A 19,504-nucleotide genomic window follows, 5' to 3' on the forward strand; every position below is an offset into this window, starting at 1 on the left:
CGAAAACCTTGCCTTTAACCCCTGGCGCACGCAGGTTTGGACCCCCACACACACACACACGCAGACCCAGGTCCGAGCCGGCGCGCCCCCTCACCCCACGCCACACCTGTGGATAAAGAGCTGGGCGTCCTGGGAAGCAGGTCTGTGTCTCGGCCCCGAGGAGGAAGCTGTGCCAGGCTCCCCGCCCGGCTGACTCCTCCCTGGAGAAGGCGCAGGAGCCCGCTCTCTAGGGACAGCCGCCCCCGGCCCATCGCCAGGACAGCGCACGCTTGGGCCCTCGGCGCACGTGGAGGCGGCCGGCCCATGCGGGTGGGAGACTGGGAGGAGCAGGGCCAAGCGGCCCTCTTCAGCCGTTTCGTGTACCGAGGTGTCACCTAAAATGTCGTTTGAAAAGGAGGGCGTGCTCCTAGAACAAAGCAGACCATCTGAGGGCCCTGCCCAGTGGTCTGGTGGTTAGGACTTTGCCTTCCCACGCCGGGCGGGCGGGGAGGTGTGTGTGTGTGCAGGTTCAGTGCCTGGCCCCGGAGGTAAGATCCCACACGGCTCTCAGCCAAAATACCAAAACATGAAACAAGCAATATGGTAACAAGTTCAATGAAAGGCTTTAAAGATAGTCTCCCTGAAAACACACCCACACACCAACAGTGAACTATCTGAAAAAAAAAAAAAATCACTGCTTGGAAACAGGACTCTGGGTGTTTCCGACTCTGATGGGAAACGGCGGCTTCTCAGCTTCCGCTGTGGCCCCTGTAAAACAGGCCCACACGTCCAGCCGGCTGACGAGGCGGCCGATGTCCTCCCCGCCATCCGTCCCGACCGCGACGTACCCCGCCAGAACACCCAGGGTTCTGAGGCGCCAGGCACACGTGCCGGCAGGCAGGCCAGGCCGCGAGCACATGGTCCCCAGCACCGCCTCCCCGGAGCGCCACGCCAGCCCCCGAACACAGGGCCCGATCGCCCACCCAGCCCACACACGGGGAGACCCTCCTCCTTGGATTCGCAGGCAGAGGTCTCCTGCCCCTTTCAACAGGACCGAAGGGGGCATCTCTCGCTCCTCCCTGACTCGACGATGCTAACTGGCGCGTGGCCCTTGGTCGCTCTCTCTCTGCGGCAGCCACCCCGAAGGGGTTCGCGGTGAACGCAGTGACCAGTGACGGGGGTCCCCAGCTGTGCGTCTCTCCAGGGAGGGGCTCTCCACACCCTTCAGGCGGGGCCCACTTCGGTCGGTGCACCACCTCCAGGATGCCCGGGCCCCACCTGGGCAACAGGCAGATGAGCCCACGCGTGAGAGGGTCCCATGGGGGCCCCCACCCCGCCCAGGATGCCACTCCCCGCAAGAGCGCACCTGTCTCCTCACGCCTTCTGTGGTCCCCAGCCTCCCGGCGACAGAGAGAAAGCCTCAGCCCTCACGTCATCACTGAGTCCCTCTGCAGACGCGACGCTGATTTAGGACCCGAGGATCCATCCCACAGTCTGGGTAAGGCTCGGCACGGGGCAGCCAGCCTGCAGTTTGCTCTTCAAAGGAGGGGATCAGCCAAGGCACGGAGCCATAATCGCCAGCGTCTGTCGGAGTCAGAGCCTGTGGGGGTCGGGGGGGGGCAGGGTGCGGGCACGACCTATGCATGCATATCTACACTGCTGCCTTGGATCCAGAAGTCCCTACCCTCCCAGAGGAAGAACAGAGCCCCCGCAGGAGAGAGCAGCCTCGGGGGGCTCACCCCGGGCCAGCCACAGCCCTGGCCGGTTTCCAGAAGCCACATGCTCCCCCCTCTGGCACCAGGCCCCTGGACAGTGGGTGTCCCGACAGGCGCCAAACGCCACAGCGGCTCCCAGACACATGGGTCAGCTGTCCAGGCTGAGGGCCGCGGGCAGCAGTGGGGTCCGACTGTGGCCACAGCCCACACAGCCCATCTTCAGCCTACCCGGCCGTGCATCTGCCAAACCCAACCATGATTGGCCCCCGGCCCAGCCCCGGCTCCACTGGGGACTTCCGTCCTAGGGCTGGCCATTCCAGCAGCCACAGTGACAAAGGGACCCGGCGGCTGGACTCACGGGTGGAGGGGGGCACCAAAGGGCCCAGGCCCCTTGTGGAGGCCACAGGGTCCAGCCTCTCACGTGCCTGCCCCCCGCCGCCTTGGGGGTACAGGACAGCAGGGCCCCCGTCATGGAGGCGGGGGGCCGGAAAGGGGCTTGCTCCCTGGGTCCCTGGCGGGGAGTGGCCCCAAACCCAGGGAGAAGGGCCCAGGCTTGGGGAGGAACTGGGGACACACGACAGGGGCAGCTCCTCACCCTCCACCCCCCGGCCCCAGCCAGGAAGCGGGGCGGCCTGAAGACAGGCCTTCCAGAAGAAACCAGGAAACGGGGCCGTGTCCACCCAGAGCCACAAAGCCGCGGGCCTCACTCGTGCGAAAGGTCCAGAAAAGGCAAGTCCACGCAGAGCGAACGCGGACAAGCTGTGCCCGGGCTGAGGGTGGGGCGGGAGTCGGGGGGACCGCCGGGGACTGCGGGGTTTACTTGGCAGGGGGACGAGGTTGTGGGATGAGCGCACGCTGGACGCTGGTTCCCTCGGTCGGTGGACCTAGAAAGGCCACGGGACACGTGCAGCATGGGGACGGGACGGGAAGCAAGGGTCTCGGGAAAGCGAGCAGAGCAGAACGGAGGGGAAACGACCGCGTCCCCCACCCAGGACGGGATGAGACGAGCGGTGGACACACACAACCGCTCGACTGGCCACAGTGCCCGCCACCCGCCCGCGCCCCACCCTGGACCCAGAAGGCCCCCCGCTGCAGGATTCCAACTACTGCACAGGCAGAGGGTGAGGGGACTCGGCACCCACGGCGGCGTGGCCGGGGCTGCAGGCTGCGGGGGTGGGGGACACGGGGACGGAACTCTGGGGGTGGGATGGCGGTTTATGGGACGACACGGCTGCTGTCTGTACACCTCAGCGTGGCTGCACCGCCATCACCACTCACAGGGCAGTGCCCCGAGGACTGGCTCTGCTGTCTCTAAAATTACATTTCAGTGCGCAGGCACCTCTGCTGACACTGTAGCATCTTTTGAATCTTTAGCATGGTTTTTTTTTAAAAAAAAGAAGAGATAACTTACATATACTTTTCTTAACCTCTGACTCAAAGTTTCACTTTCCTAACATGGACAAAAATTCCTATAATTGGAAATCTGTTAAAAGAGAAAAGGAAATCGGTTGAAATCCAAAGAGGCGAGCATAAACATGTTAAGTATGTGTGGTGAGAACATTAAGGAAACTTTACTGCAATGACCGTTATGCAATCTATACATACTGCCAAACTGTTAACACTGTGCAGCTAAACATGAACACAATGTTAAATGTCAACTGTACTGCTGTTTAGTCACTAAATCATGTCAGATTCTTGCCGCCTCACAAGACTGTAGCCTTCCAGGCTCCGCTGTCCATGAGGATTCTCCAGGCAAGGAAACGGGAGCGGGTTACCATGCCCTTCTCCAGGGGATTGTCCCAAGCCAGGGATCGAACATTGCAGGCGGATTCTTTACCAGCTGAGCCACCAGGGGAAGCCCTAAATGTAAATTAGATTGCAGTAAAAATGAGTAAAGGCAACAGTCCACAGGGTCGTTGAGAGTTGAACACGACTTGGCAACTACACCACCTCCAAAAATGAACAAATCAGACAGCTGAGGGAGGAGGCAAACCAAGGTAGGATTCAGACGTTACAATAAAAAGACCGCTGAGCTGGGAGGCTCGTTCACGGCGGGCAAAAGCGGAGCCAACCCAAGCGACCAGCCACAGATAACAGATAAATAGCAGGTGCTCCATCCACACAACGGAACACATGAAATTCAGCCTTAAAAAAGAAGGGCGTCCTGACAGCCACCACAGATGAGCCCTTGGGACAGAAAGACAAATACTGTGGGATTCCACTCTGACAAGAGGTCTCTGCAGGAGCCAGAGGCTCAGACAGTGAACGGGGAGAAGGGTGCTTGTCAGGGGCCGGTCCAGGGCACGGGGGCGGCGGGCGCTGCTGTTTAGTGGGGCCAGGGCTTCTGTGCGGGAAGACTCAAAGTTCTGGAGGTGGATGGCGGAGCTGACAGCTCAACGCTGAGTGCACTTGATGCCCCTGAGTCATGCGCTCAAAAATTTAAAGGTGGTCAATTTTACATAGCGTGTATGTTACCACAGCTAAACAGACAACCCCCGTGACTCTCTCCCACAGTCCTAAGTGACCATGCACCCTGAGACAGGCGGGGTGCTGACATCGTGTCCCAGGTCCCGGGCTTCACAAAGCCACAGACCCGTCACACCATGTGGACACACGCCGCACAGACTCAGCCCCCGGCAGGGAAGGGGCCTGGAGGAGCAAGGGCTGCTCTCTCTGCCCTTCCAGCCACAGATCTGTGGACCACCGCTCCACCGGGGCCTGGGAGAACCAAGGAAAGCAGCAGAGTCCACCCACGCTGATGCGTGTCTGTCCTGCAGGCAGGACACCACCCCATCCAGACAGCTGCTCGCCAACAGGGGTCCCTGAGTCAAGAAGCCAGAACAAAGGTCAGCGCCAGGCAGCCACCTGCTCAGCCCGAGCCAGGCCGGCAGCCACCCAGTGGGGAGGAGTTCTGTGCGGAAGGGACCCTGGAACCCACGGTGGCCCGGCTAGGCACCGAGCAGAGCCGGGCACTGCAGCCTCGCTCTCCCACCCCACGCCCCCCTGTCCTCCATGCAGGCATCGCTGGGGCTTTCTCTGGCTGGGGGCGGGGGGCACGCCAGACCTCCCCGCCTCGTCACCAGCCAGGCCCTCAGCCCTCAGCCCCGCGCCAGCTGTCCCGAGCCCCGCTGCAGATAGCCAGGCCGCCCCGCTCCTCCAGATGGACGTCCTCGGCCTCCACAGTGGCCTGACACACTGCTTTTCTGTGGGGTCCATTCAAGACCCAACCAGGGGGCCCGTCCTCCACGCGAGCTTCCGTGAGGTAACCTGGCAGGGTCAGCCCTTCTTGGCGCCCACCTGGCACTGACCCCCACTCATCAGCGTCCGTGGGCTCCTTGGGCCAGGCACTGTGTCGAGGCCTAAGCACAGAGCTTGGACCCCGGCAAGTAAGTGTCACATAAACCTCAGGTGGGCGGGGAGCCGGGAGGTTGAATCACGAAGGGATGGAGGGAGGGGACGTGGACGCAGGGGTGAGCAGAGGGGTGGATGGCGGGTGGAGGGCGGATGGTGGATGCAGGGGTGGATGGAGGGTGGTGTGGCTCGAGTGCAGCTTGGCTCTCCCAGGACATCTGCTTCAAGGAACAGATGAGTAAGACTTGACTCACACATATTTGGAACTTGAGAAAGATCCAGGATTCCAACATCCTGCTCTCTCGAGGTGAAGGGATTCTCTCTTATAACTGTGCTCGATAAATGACTAACTTTTTCTAAGGGGAAAATTTCAAGCACACACTCAATCGACAGCACAGGATCACGTTCCGGTCCCCACTTCAGCCGCCGTGAACCCGCAGGCAGCCCGGCTCCAGGGGAGAGATGTCTGGAAGTGGGAAGATGCGGGGGGATAGGAGCTGTTGGCAGCCACTCCCCACCCCTGCAACACTCTGGGGGGAGCAGACCTCCCAGGGACAGGAGGACCAACTCTACCTGCCTCACAGGTTCTGTGAGGAAAGCTCACAAGGGCTTGGAGCATGGAGGAGGGACACCCACACGCGGCACCGTCACTGTATTTTGCATCTGCGGCCAGGACCTGGACACGCTGCAGTGGGGGGCAGCCCGCCAGCAAGGGGGCCTGACCTCCTCTCCTTTCCGCCCTGCCCCTGTTACACCTTGCTGCCTGACTCCCAGAGGTGGCCTTGGGGCACATACCTTCTCCAACCTGGCCGACAGGACCACACGGCCTACACACTCTCGCATCCTCAGAGGTGTCTGACCCAAGAACCCCAGCAGCATCCTGCTGCCTGAGCGGAGCCACGTAAAGCAGGGAAGAAAAGAAAACTTCCCTTAACACTTGCTTCCCTGAAAAGTGAAAGTGAAGGTTGCTCAGTTGTGTCCGACTCTTTGCAATCCCATGGACTATAGGCTCCGTGGGATTCTCCAGGCCAGAATACTGGTGTGGGTAGCCTTTCCCTTCTCCAGAGGATCTTCCTAACTCAGGGATCCAACGCAGGGCTCCCGCACTGCAGGCGGATTCTTCAGCAGCTGAGCCACCAGCGAAGCCCTGTTTCCCTGAAGCTTTCAACAGTTAACAACAGATCAGCCTCCCAGGTATGACCCTGAAGACATCCACTCCCCTTCTACACAGCAGCCGTTCAAGACACACAGCCAGGGCTCACGGATTCCACAGGGGGACAGTTCTTGGGCCGCACAGGAGACGGCTCAAGGAGGCTTCCAGAAACCCAGGCTGGCTGGGAGGAGATCAGACATCTGTGCGGAAAGTGCTTTATGAAGACAGGCGGCCTCTGGGAGCTGCCGACGGACAGCAAGAAAACAGGGCTGCCCCTACAGACCACCAGGAACTGATTCTGCCAACAAGCTGGGCTGGGAGGCAAGGCGCAGTCCCAGAAGGGGACGACCCTCTGGGAGACCCTGAGCAGAAGGCCCGGCTGAGTCAGTCACCCCCGGAGAGCTAACCCACGGGAACTGATACTGAGCACAAACAAGAAGGGCCTCAGAAATCAGACTCGCTGGGAGCGGCGAGGCGGTGGCGGCTGCGTGATCTTCCCAACTACGGTAGAGGTGGCCCCGTGGGCGGCCGGGACAGAGAGGCAGTCTCCAGTCTCCGCCAGGCCCAGTTCCAGCTGAGTCCTCGGGCCCAGCGGCACCACGCTGAGTAAAAGCCACAGCCTGGAGGCCAGGCCGGACTTGGACAACTAGATGTCACGTGCCGCCCTGCTGACCCACAGGAGGCCCCAGTCAGATGAACTCGCAGACCCTCCCCACCTGAAGCCCAGCCCCGCCGGGCCTTCAGAAAGCCCCTCTGGAAGCAGCCGTCAAAGGGGACCGCTGAGGGACCATACGTGGGTCCTGACCCCCGTTCCCACTCGGTCTGCACACCTGGAGCCCCGTGGGGACGGCGTGAGCGTCAGTGCACCCCACTGACAAAGGGCGCACCCCAGGAAAGCCCTGCCTGGCCCTGTGATGTCCAAGGTCTTATTACGGTCATGTCCCGTCATGCTCGCCTTAGAAGTCAGTGGACAGAGAGTGACCCTCCTCCCTCAGGACGGGCTCTGATCCACTCACGGGCTCAGGGAGCCCAGTGCTCTGGGATCAGGGAGACGGGAGAGGGAGGGAGGGAGATGGATAAAAAGAGGGTGGAGAAACAGCCACGTCCTGCTCTTCTCCCAGAGGTCCCGCTTACTCTTGGGGAGACCGGAGAGGCACTGGGGCTCTGGCAGCCACGCCCTTGCCTGCTGCCCCCCATCAGCCTGCAGGGATGCCCCCCGCCTGCTGCCTGGGGGAGCTGCATCCCAGCCCGGCGCCTGGGATGGGGCACCTCTCCCAGGCGGCCGAGTCTCAGCCCGCTGACCTCCCTGCTTCCCCGCTGGGGTTCCTGCACCCAAGACTGCACACGTGATGGAGACGAGCAACCGCATGGGGCCCGTGGGCCGGGAGAAGCCAGGAGGTGGCAGGCAGGGCCGGGACCAGGTCTCCCAGGCTCCCCCCAGAGCCCCGGCCAGGGGTCTCACGGGCCCCTCCGCAGAGAAGAGTCGGCTCTGCTGCAGGGACTCACCCATGTGGCTGCTGACAAGAGATCACAGGAGGGCAACCCAGGCCGACGTGCATCACCACAGCCTGGCTGTTTTAGAGCCGAAGGGGATGGGTGGCCGTCGGGCAGCCCCCTCGACAAGATGCTGACCCTCCTGGCGGCTGTCCAGAGCATGGCGGTCCTGGCTCCAGCCCCTCCCCACCATGCGGCAGGGCCCCGAAGCAAACACTTCACCCCCTTTCGTGTTCCTAGGGGAGAAAACGGAAAGTTTTCTGCAGCGGGCATTCATGAAGGACTTCCACTTTCCGTTCTGAAATCGGAGCAGACACGAATCCAGCCGTTCGCACACATTAGGCCCAGAGGCTGAGCCGCCGCGCTGAGCGCCACCCAAGATGGTTCGCAGGTCGGGTCGCCAGGGCTTCCGCCAAGAGGCTGGCGGCAGGGCTCTGAGGCCCAGCCCAGGGACCCCGCACCTTGGAGCGGACGGGCGATGGGTGCATGGGCATGGTGGGCCCACCAGTGCGTCCCCACTCACAACCACAGCGGCGCCGTGACACTGGGGAGGCGGGGAGTGAACGTCATCCCCTCTCTTCCACCACGAGCCTCAGGGTACCCCCAGCCCTCCTCAGGGGCAATGGGGGCGGATGACACGGGTGCATGGCCCTGAGTGCCCCGGATGGAGGGAACAGCCCAGCAAATACAGCAGCTGGCTTTCCTTTGAGGGCAGAAAAACACACACAGACTACCTTTAACACCGGGAAGGCCGCTGAGCCGAGAAGGACACAGTAGGAGAGACGGAGGGCCTGCAGGCCCCTGGGGCCCCGGAGCCGTGCCCAGTGGGTGCAAAGGCCTATACCTCCCTCAGAATCGCTCACCACGGGGCGTTCAATCGACTGATGCCAGCTGCCTGAGGGGGCGGCTCTCCTGGGCACTCAGAACCCCCGCAAGGCCCCGAGACAGGGCATCCTCGCTGGCCGACAGAGCCAAGCTCCTGCACCACAAGCCACACGCCGGGCCTGGGGCGCGTCCAGGTCTCCAGCCTTCGGGGTCTGCGTTCTTCCCGCGGACCAGGTGGACATCCATTCCAGAAGGCTGACCTTGCTCCACGCAAGGGTACACGCACGTCATCTGCAGAGCAACTCTCTCCCCGCCCCCCTGGCAGACCAACCGACCTGGCAGCATTCTTTCAAGGGAGCAGGTCAGGCCTGTAAAAATGAACCTTCAAAGGTCCTTCTGACGCCAACAGAGGCACCGGTGAGGAGGACCCCCCCAGGGTGCCCGTTCCCGGCCCTTGTGGAAGCGGCAGGGACGCGATAGAGTGCTCCTGCTCCCTGTAGAGTCTGCGCGCCACGGAGTCTTGGCCACAGATGGGCCTTCCTGGCGCCCCCTGGGCCGTGTGCTGACCCTGCTTATGCACACAGCCGAGCGCCTCGGTCACCTGCTCCCAGCCAGGCCCTGTCCGGAGCCGGCCAGCGTCACGACCCCTCCCCAGCTGGATGGACGGGGCAGATGGGTGGGTAGCATCCCCCCAACATGCCTGTCCTCTCGGGCCCTCTGCTGCCCAAGCTGCCAGTGGAATATGAGCCAGGTACCCCAGGAGGATGGACGGGTTCAGGATATCTTGCAACAGATGTTTTGTTTGTTTGCTTCCGTCGTGACTCATCAGGTCCCCCTAATCCTAAAGGAAGGGTCCCTCACTAGGGGCCCACTCTCATGCGCTGGGCAGCACTCGCCAGCCGAGGAGACCGGGCCCCTGCACTGACCACGTGACCTTGGGCGGGGGTACGGGTCCCACGCCCCCGCAGAGCCAACCTGACAGACAGCATATAATTATGATAATAATCACACTCCAGCTGCTTCACAAGAATGTTCCGAGGGCACGTGAAACAGCCTACTCCAGAGCCAAGTTTTTACTTCCCAGGTTGGGCCTCGTGGTCCCCGCCCGCACCCCAGGCACCAGCCACCGCCCCATCCACTCCAACGAGGATGGGATTCAGGAAGCTCTTAGGATTGAGCAAGATGAGCCCCAGCCTCAGCAAAGAAGCAGAAATGGCCTCGGAGGTCACCTTCAAAGCCAACAAGCTTCCTTGCTGGGGTACCTGTGCTGTCAGGCCCCCCAAATCAGGGACAATTATCAGATGGGGTGGTGGTGAGCCCGGTGGGGTCAGAACATTGAGGGCCTGAGCAAACAGGATCCTCAGAGACGGGGGTGGGGTTGCGCTCCACCTGGGACCCTCAGACACCGCGGCACCCGAGGTACAGATGCCACGGCTGGCCTCTGTCTTAAGAACGCGCCACGCGGAAGGAGGAAGCCACGCAGACGCGGGACTAACAGGAAGCCACGGCAAGCGCACAGCTAAGGGAAGACACGTGGCCGGGGAAGGCGCGGGGACATCACTGAGGCTCTGTCTGCCCTGCTCCTCAAAGACAAGGTGCAGGGGGAGCAGCCTTCCCACGAACCCGTGGGTACAGACACAAGAGGCTTTCCAGGGCAGGGCCGGGCACCGGGTAGATGCCCAATAAATCCCTCTGAGGGTCCGAACAGGGAGAAGTGGCTGCTGTGGTAAAGGGAACACAGGTACAAATGGGCATAAAGAAGAAAGACCCGCAAAAATTGTGTTCATCAATTTAAAGGAAAAAAAAATTCAAGGGACTTCTCTGGTGGTCCAGTGGTTAGGACTCAGTGTTTTGTTTTTTTTTTTTTACTGCCATGGACACCCAGGCTCAATCCCTGGTTGGGGAACTAAGATCCTGCAAGCCGCAAGGCCAAAAAAAGAAAAAAAAGAAGAATGGAAGGAAAACATCTTTTAGCAACGACAGGGTCCAACCCCTAACTGCTAGATAAGGGAAGAAATGCAGCCGGCCAGCGGTCCCGGCCTCAGAGGGCCGCTCAACGCCTCACCGTGAATTCCTCCTAAAACCGGGGGTGAGGCTGCTCATGCACCAACTCTCTGCTGTCTGATCAGGGACTCGCTGAGTGCTGGGGACCAACCTGAGTCCCTCCGCCCCCAAACTCACACACTGAGGGCCTAGCCTCCAGCATCTCATAAGTGGGAGGCAGGATTCTCATGAGGTGATTAAGTTCAGGGTCATCAGGGTGGGGCCCTAAGCCAATGTGGATCATGTCCTTATAAGCAGAAGAGGTTTCAGAGACACAGAGTCACCAGGGGTCCACGGGCACAGAGGGACCACCCTGTGGAAGGGCATCAAGGCGGGCCCAGCTGCCAGCCAAGGGGAGGGGTCCCCGAGGAAACCGTGCCTGCTGGCACCTTCATCCTGGACTTGCAGACTCTAGGGTCGAAGGGAAAATAGATTTCTGCTGCTGAAGGCCCCCAGTCCATTGCAGCTTGCCCCCAGGACACGAACACACGTCGGGGGTGAAAGTCAAGGAAACACGGCCCTCACTGCCAGGGGTTCCCCTGAAGAGACGCCTGTGAAGGACGAGGACACCACCCGGCAACATCAGACCCGACCGAGGGAAACCACGGAGGCCCAGAAGGACAAGCGCGCCGATTCCACTCATGGGGGGCACGGGAGACATGTAAATGCAGAGAAAGCGGACGGGAGACACAGCGGCGGGGGAGACACAGCGGCGGGGGAGACACAGCGGCGGGGGAGACACAGCGGCGGGGGAGACACAGCGGCGGGGGCCTGGGGCTGGGGGTGGAGGAGGGTGAGCCGCTGCGTGACGGAAAGTCCTAGAGATACTGACGGTCACACAACAGCACGAATGCGCTGACGGCCACTGAGCTGGACGTGGAAAACAGAGAACACGTCAGATTCTGTTACGTATGTTTTGCCAGGATGGGCTTCCCAAGTGGCTCAGTGGTAAAGAATCTGCCTGCAAGGCAGGAGATGCAGGTTCCATCCCCGGGTCGGGAAGATCCCCTGGAGAAGGAAATGGCCACCCACTCCAGTATTCTTGCCTGGAGAATCCCATGACAGAGGAGCCTGGCAGGCTACAGTCCACGGGGCCGCAAAAGAGTCAGACACGACTTTTAAAGACTAAACAGCAACGTTTTCCAGGATAAAGAAAAACCTGTCCCTTGTCACATAAGTAACTCATTTTACTTTTTTTTTTCAGAAAGAAGGAAAAAAAAAAATCCAACATGAGCCACTGGAGTTCTAATTCCAGTTGGGGTCAAGAGCCCCAAAGGGCTCCTAGTTTATTAAATCCTCCACCAACTCCTGAGACTTCATCTAAAAAGCAGACTCAGTCAAAACTCAGGCCTGTTGTCCAACAACTTGAGAAGAGGCCTGTCTATTCGCCGTGAACCCAGAACCCTCTGAAACCAGGGCGTGGGCTGGACCGCAGGACTCCTGGCCAGGCGGGGAGGCCACCTGAGCCGTGACAGGGAGAAACGAGGGGCACTGAGCCCTGGACCCAAGCGAATCTACACCTCAGCTCCTTCCTCGGGGAACTGAGTGCTGCCTTCTGTTCCCCAAACCAGAAAGCCATCCTTTCCAGGCCAGAGAACCCTCATACAATTCCATCGAGAGTCCCTCTCCAGCCTGTCGATCGATGACTTAAATGGTCTCAGACTCTGCCTCCGTCCCCGGGAAGGAGGCCGCACTCAGGCTCAACTTGGAGGTGCCTACAGGCTCTGCCTGGTCTGTGAAGCTGGTGGTGGCCAGGCCAGGCCCGAGAGACCCTTTTCTGCCCGACAGTTACTCAGGCAGGTCACCAGTCCACTCAACAACCTAAGGGAACAACAAAGCCGTGATTGCTCTAACGATAACGTGTCACCAGGATCCAAAGGGCAAATTCACTGCTTAGCAGAAACAGAAAAAACAGAGCAGCCGCCAGCCGGAGCCCAGGGGGACCTGGGCCCCAGTTCACGGGGGACACGCGGTGTGGTGTGCCTTGGACCTCAGGAGGAAAGGTCCTGGCTGAGCTGCCTTTCTCAGGAAGGGGAGGCCAGAGTCCCTGAAAGGAATTTAAGGGATGAGAATGGGCACAGCCGCCTTCCCACCCTCCCGACCCGGCCCTGGGCTGTGTGCGTTCCCGTCTCCCGCTGCCGTTTTAAGCTCCCAAGCGGGGGCAAGGACCATGCTCCCGCCTTCCACTCAGCTTGCATGGTGGGGGGTGGGCTTGCACACAGCGGGGCTTGCAGCCGGAAGGGCCCCGGGACCTACCCAGCCCCGTTTCTCAGGGGTGTGAAGGGCAGCGGAAAGGACCGGGGGTCCGAGTCCCCGAGGGGCCCAGAGGCCCCTCTGCCACTTCCTGGCGGGATCCTTATCTGCAGATGGAGGTCGGGGTGGCGGGCGGGGGCGGTGAGGCCGAGCTCCTGGAAGACACGCGTGTCAGGGCACGGTCACCATTCCAGCTGCTTCCCTCCCCTCGGACACAGATGCTGCTGCAGCAGAGAACAAGGTGAGGTCCCCTCCGTCCACGCTGGGACCCTCCCCACTGTCCCACGTCAGAGGTGCAGGTCCTGGCCAGCAGGCGTCTAGGGAACGTGGGCAAACCTTAGGGAAGGAGACAGATGGCCTGGCCCCGGCGGTCCCACCTTCGCCTTCAGCCACATACCTCGGAGAGCCCTGAGAAGCAGGCTGGGCAAGCTCCCAGAGCTGAAACTGCCAGGAGCTTCAAAACCCAACAAGAGACGTAGGTGGGACCCTGGAGGGCTTTCAGAGCAGGATTCACCAAGGGCCAAAGGGGCGGGGATGGTCCAAGTTGTCAGATGACCTCCTCGGCTGGGAGCCCACCCTGCATCACACAAAGAGCCAGAGGCCAAAGGCAGGCGAGGGGCTGCGAGCTCAGGAGACGGCCTGCGGGGAGGCCCCCCAAACACACACCCCCAGTGGGGCCCCACTCGCTGGAAACGCCCACCTCCCCCAGCAAGAGCACAGCTTCGGACGACAGGCCTCCACGAGGAGCTCTCCTTCCCGCCTCCGCTGACACTGTTCACACACACCTCGCGGGTGCTGAGGGCCAGTCCAAGCCGGCTTGCCGGGCTGACAGCTGGCCAGACAGGGCTGGTGCCCAGCGACCACAGGGCAATCCTCCAGAATCCAGAGGAGCTGACCTGCCTGCAAAACGGTCTTCTCAATACTACCGGCTTCCCCACACACGAGGGGCCTGGGGGAGGGAGGCTGGGCCCCACCACAGGTCCTAGCAACACAGCACGGACAGAATCAACCAGTGAGATGAGCCCCAAACAAACAGGACAGAGCGCGGAAGGCAAAGAGGCCCCTCCAGAGCCAAAAATAGCCTCCCTTGTTTCAAGAGGGTTCTGACCAACCAAGCACACACAACTCCGTCGGCAGAAAAAGAGAAAGTCAATGGAGCGGAAAACCACATCAGCTCAGCAGCGATCGGGACTCTGAGAGGTTCCCGACTGCCTCACCCCCAGCAACCCCAAATCCCTGTCCTGACTCCATCACAAACTGCGCCTGGCTCTCGGAACACAGTCCCACCAGCCTGGCGCCACACGGTGTCTGTACAAAGATGTGCGCACGCGTTATACACACGGTCCCGTGGGTTTCATCTCGGGGCCAGGAGCCGGACCGTGGACTCGGAGCCGAACATGAGCATGCGTGGGCAAGGGGGACGACGGAGCGGGGCTGAGATGCCCAGCAGGGAGGTCTCCTGTCCAAACCGGACAGATCAGCACGGATGTGGCCCTGCTTCAGCCCCGGATAGAGCTCCTCAGCCCCGGCTCTCCGGTGGCCCCCTGAGTCAGAACTGACTGTGGCCTCCCTTCCTCCTGGTTTGTATTTTTCACCTGCTCTGACTTGCGCTGGGGCTGCCGGCCAGAGAACGAACCCGACGCCTGGGGCTGCCTGCCGGCCAGAGAATGAACCCGACCCTCCTCGGGCCGGGGAGCAGCTGGCATCCCGTGGGTTCCCCGGACGTGTCGTGGAACTCTCCCAGGGCAGGTGGCGGGGACTGCCCAAGGCATTGATCAGTCCCTGCTGAAGTATCCACCCAGAGATCAGAGATGACTCCCCCCTCACCTCCCTGCCCCCAGACCATCCCTGCTGCCCCAGGTGGAGGGCGAGGAGACGGCTGTCCAAGGCGTTCCTGGTCCCAACCCGTGGAGAGGAAGTACTCTCACGAGAAAGCACAGGCTCCAGACCCAAAGGAAGGAGCCACCTCCACCATCCTGACACACCACCCCTCCCACCCGAATCCCACTCCAGACACTGGGAATTTGCATTCAGGAGGAAAGCAAGGATGGAGTTTGTTCAGCTGGGGGAATGGGCGCCACTCCCAATGAGAACCACTCCACAAAGTACCTACCTGCCCCTGCACCCCCAATCTCTCAGGTGTGCCCACCAGGCTGGCAGAGGCACTTACCTGCATCTGCGTGGAAGGTGCCGTCCTGAGGCAGCTTGCCGGACAAGCTGTCCCCATCGCTAGGCCAGATCTGCCCCGTCTTGCGGACGCCCACGATGGTGGCCTCGGACACCACCACGGGGCCCTGGCGGTGCCGCTTCTGGCACTGGGGCGTCGGGGGGCTGCTGCTGTCGAAGGACTGCTGGGAGTTCTGCGAGGGTGAGCGGCTCTTGTCCCGGAAGGGCCGGTAGGCGGTGGGGCTCGGGGACACGCGGCTGGACTGGCCGGAGGAGAAGTCCTCCTCACTGGACGTGAGGTTCTCGTTGGAGCTGCAGTCCGGTGTGTAGCCGCCTCCGCTGTCCTCGAAGCTCCGCGGGGAGTAGGACCTCCGCGGCCAGGTAAGGCGCTTCTCCTGCTCCGAGGTGCTCTGGCTGCGCTGCAGCGAACCCTTGGCCTCCCCTTCCACCATCATGCCCCCGACGTAGATGCTCTGGTAGGGCTGGTACTCCAGGGGCGGCCAGGGGGGCCTGCCGCTGCCGTCGGAGTCGATCAGGTTGTCCCTCAGGAAGCGCGGGTTCAGCTCCACGTCCTCGTAGTCGCCGCCCTCGGAGGCGCGCCCGCGAAACGAGGGCCTGGGGGTGTCCGCGGCGCTCGGCGCGGCGCCCTGCTGCTGCGCCTTCTTGCGCTCCATCTGCATAGCCTGGCTGCCCAGGGAGCTGATGCGGTCCGACACATCTTTGTCGTTGACCTTCACCAGGCCGCGCTCGTGGTGGAACTCGACGTTCACGTAGAAGGGCTTCTCGGCGTCCGCCGCCGCCGCGGGCTGGCCGGGGCCCCTGCGGATCCTCTCGAAGTTGGAGCGCAGCGCCGCCACGCTGGTGGGGGGCCCGCGGTCGTCTCGCTCGGCGGCGGCTGCGGGCCCGGGCCTGCGCGCGGCCGCGGGCTTGGCCTTGCCCGGGGAGCCCTCCCCGTCGGGCCGGGCCTCGGGCTCGTCGGCGGCCGGCGGGTCGGCGCCCTCGGCGGGCGCGGGCTGCGCGCGGGGCTCGGCCGCGCCGTCGGGGGGCTGCGCGGCGCGCCGGAAGCCCCAGCGCTGCCGGTCGTAGCTCTTCTTCTCCTTGGCCAGCAGCGTCTGCAGGTAGATCATGCGGAAGCGCTCCTGGTTCACCTCCTGCTCCAGGCGCCGGATGGAGGCCTTGCAGCGCTCCAGCTCCTGCTCGATGTCGCCCACCGAGCGCAGCTCCATGCGCGGCGGCTCCGAGTCCGGGAACTGCGCCTTCCACGCCTCGGCGAAGCCCACCGGGTCCACCATGGCGCGGCCGCGGCTCCTCACCTGCGCCGCCCGGCTGCGCGCGCCAGCGGGGCCGGCTTCAGCGACGGCGCGGCGGCCCCGCCAGGCCCGGCCCGGGACGCCGGGCGGCCAGCATGCCCACGGCGCGGCGGCGGCGGCGGCGGCGCGCGAACAATGCCCGCCCCCTCCCGGGCGGCAGGTGAGGCCGCGGCCGGGCGGCCGGCGCGCGGGGCGGGGCGCGGGGCGCGCGCGGGGGAAGGGCGCGGGGCGCGCGCCCGCTATTGTGTGCGGGGCTCCGGCGCGCGCGCGCGCGGGGCGGGGCGGCGCTGCCTCGCTCGGCCGGCCCGCTAGCCCATGGCCGCCGCCCGCGCGCCGCTGTCCTCGGGCTCCCGCGCCGCCGCCCGGCTCCCCGCGCTGCGCTCGGCCCGCCGCTCCCGCCGCTCTGTCGCGCGCCGCCCGCGCTCGGCGCCGCAGGAAGGGGCGGGGCGGGGCGGGGCGGGGGCGGGGCCTCGGCGCGTCTGATGGCGCGCTGGGGGAGCCTCTTAAAGGGGCCTCTCCCCGCGCGGCGCTCGGCCCGCCCGCTCCCGCCGCTCTCGCGCACGCCGCCCGCGCTCGGCGCCGCAGGAAGGGGCGGGGCAGGGGCGGGGCCGCGGCGCTGCTGCTGGAGCGGGGCGGGGCCTCTTAAAGGGGCCGCCACCCCCACCCCCGGCCGCGGCCCTGCCAGCGGCCCCCGCGCCTGGGGAAACTGAGGCCGGCACTGCGACTTCTGCGCTCCCGGGAACAGGTGCCCTGGATCCCGGCCAGCCGGGTGGCCCCTCGCTGGCGTCACTGGCTGAGCGAGCTCCCCAGCGGGCAGGTCGCCCGGCGGTCGCCAACGGGCCCCCGGGCGCTGGGGTCCCGGCGTGACGGCTGAAGCACCACGTCGAGGGTCCGTAGGAATGCCTCCCCCCGGCCGGGCCGCGCAGCACGCACGTCTCGCCTCCTGCAGCCCTGACTCGGCACTTATGTGTCCACTGCCTCCGAGGGGGGTCCCCGGCCTCCACTGGGCGCGCAGGGGTGGGGGACGCAGGCGGACAGCACGGCCCGGCGGGCAGTGACGCGGAGCCTGCTTTCGGTCCGCCGGAGAAGCCCGGAGATCTCAGACACACCGCGGAGTGGGCGGCGGGGGTGCGGGGGTGCGGGGCCCGAGGGCCGAGAAGACCCCGACCAGCCTTCTGGGGACGGAAAGGAAACGGGCTGTGCCAGCCGCAGACCCCGGCCAGGGGCCAGGCGCCTCTGGGCCGCTCGCGCCTGCCTCCCCGGGCGTTGACGGCAGAAGCAGAACGCACACACACGCCCGCCCCCGCCGCCTGCGGGTTCTCTTACCCGCCCACCGCCCCCCCAGCTCCGGCGCCACCCAGAGCGGGTGCCCTGACGTCTCATCTGGCGGGAGCGGAGCCCAGGGCGGCCTGGCAGGGCTTCGGGTCTCTCCCCCGGCGGCTTGTGTGACCTTGGCAGTTCCCTTCCGCTCCTCCCTGAGTCCTCACGTGGAGCAGTGTTATGAGCACCGTGCGGAAGCTGCCCCGGGGCGGGGGGGCAACCATAACTTAACCTGTGCTGTTCCTCCCTTGGTCGCCTTTCACGTTGGTGCCCTGGGAGCCTGGCAGGAAAAGCCCCGGGGTGGTGGGGGGCGGGGGAAGGGGGACTGGCGACGCCTCCGGGCACGGCTCCCTGCCCGCGCTCCGAGCTCAGCTGTGTCCACCCTCGCGCTCCTCTGCCCAGTGGACAGGGCCTGGAGGGGAAAAAAGCCTGTTTTGCATCTGAGGAAGGAGGGCTTGAGGCCCTGACTTGGCGGCCGGCAGAGCCAGGCAGGAACCCCAGCTGCATTTACATGCTGAAGACCTCTTCTTCAAGTCGGGAGCAATAAACCGTGACCTTCCAGCGCACGGCACAGGGCAGCTCACCATCGGCATTAGTGACTTCCTCCGGCAACCCGTTGAGTGGATCTGGCAGAACCTGAACCCAGTGCCTCTGGAACCCGATTCCCTGGCCATCAGCAGGGAGAATTCCAAAAGCATAAACTGTTAACAGGGTCCCTGAGTTTCCAGGGGGTACTTGTGGGTTCATCTGGGACAATATCATTAAGCACTGGGGAAGAAAAGAATACTTTGTGGGGGGAGCCGCTGTATCTATCAGTGAGGTGTTCCTCTCTGGTTTGCAGGCCCCCAGCTTGGCCCTACCTTAAATTTCTGTGCATTGGAAACTGACACTGCAGTTTGGGTTTGTACGCCCTGTTCTCTTGGCAGAGCAAGTGGCTTGCTGGGCACAAGGACACTGCAAGATAGTGGCTATCTCGCCGTGGAACAGCTTCTTCTGGCCCCAAGGACATTCCTCTCCTCCCCGGAGTCTTCCCTGGAAGCACCCCTGCCCTGGGTCTCTGCTCCTCCCCGATGAGCTTTCTTATCATCCCTCCCTCCAGAGAAAGGGAGGGCAGAGGAGGAACGCGGGATCCACATCCGTTAACGCTCTGTGGTCCTCAGTGTCTTTTCCCAGCTAGGTCTAAACTTCCCAGGACAGAGATCTGTCTGTCTTGTTCCCCAGTGAACCCTCAGTGCTGACGACACAACAGGTGTTCAGTCAGTCCTGCCCCGGGGGGAAGAGGCGGTGGTGACCACACAGGAGGGAGGAAGGGGTGAGGCGGGCAGAGCCAGGCCTGGCAGAGGCACGTGAGCTGTGTGAGTGGGCATCCGGGAGGATGCAGAGGTCTGGGGAAGGCTGGCTTGCGGGGACTGCAGGTGGTCAGATCGGGGGTTTCACTCACGAAACCCACCACCATCATCAGTTAACAAACATTTCCATCGCTCCCGACAGATTTTTTTTTCCATCTAAAAACTAAAATGGGACAGGAGAGTGGGATTGTCGGTGATATTTCCCCCTTTCCATTTCCTTCATTTTCCGGGACAAGGCTCTATAATTCATTCAAAATCTCAAAATTTCTCTCTCTCTCACACACACACACACGCACACCCTCACGTACCCTCAGCAGCAGCCCTAGGGGTCCTTGAACCCAGGACCAGGCTCGGGCAAGCCCCTCCCCAAAGGCTACCCGGTCCCTTTGCTGCAATGAGCCGCTTAGACTCAATAGCCCCCTCTGCTGGACAGAAGGCAGAACTTCCGATGCCTCAGAACCCGGGGAATGGAAAACCGTCAAGGGAATATGACACTGGAATATTATTTGACCATCAAAGAAAGCGCAGTACCAGTGCATGCTGGAT

General features: G+C 63.0%; 1 protein-coding gene across 4 annotated transcripts in view; it reads right to left on the minus strand.

Moving 5' to 3' along the window:
- The window catches only part of BCR (BCR activator of RhoGEF and GTPase), an 89,067-nt gene extending 72,354 nt beyond the window's left edge, over positions 1 to 16,713 (minus strand). For 2 of the 4 annotated variants that reach the window (XM_088828376.1, XM_055404848.2), the window contains exon 1: positions 14,984 to 16,705. In XM_088828376.1, the coding sequence (XP_088684502.1) occupies positions 14,984 to 16,271 (1,288 nt within the window). In that variant the 5' untranslated portion in view covers positions 16,272 to 16,705. Of the gene's footprint in view, positions 1 to 14,983 lie in introns of all 4 variants that reach the window. The other 2 variants (XM_088828378.1, XM_088828377.1) reach the window with 2 other exon arrangements.
- Between the last annotated feature and the right edge of the window lie 2,791 nt (positions 16,714 to 19,504).

This window comes from Moschus berezovskii, chromosome 19 (assembly GCF_049115385.1).
Source record: "Moschus berezovskii isolate FMDL1 chromosome 19, NW_MosBer_1.0, whole genome shotgun sequence".
NCBI classification, from domain to species: Eukaryota; Metazoa; Chordata; class Mammalia; order Artiodactyla; family Moschidae; genus Moschus; species Moschus berezovskii.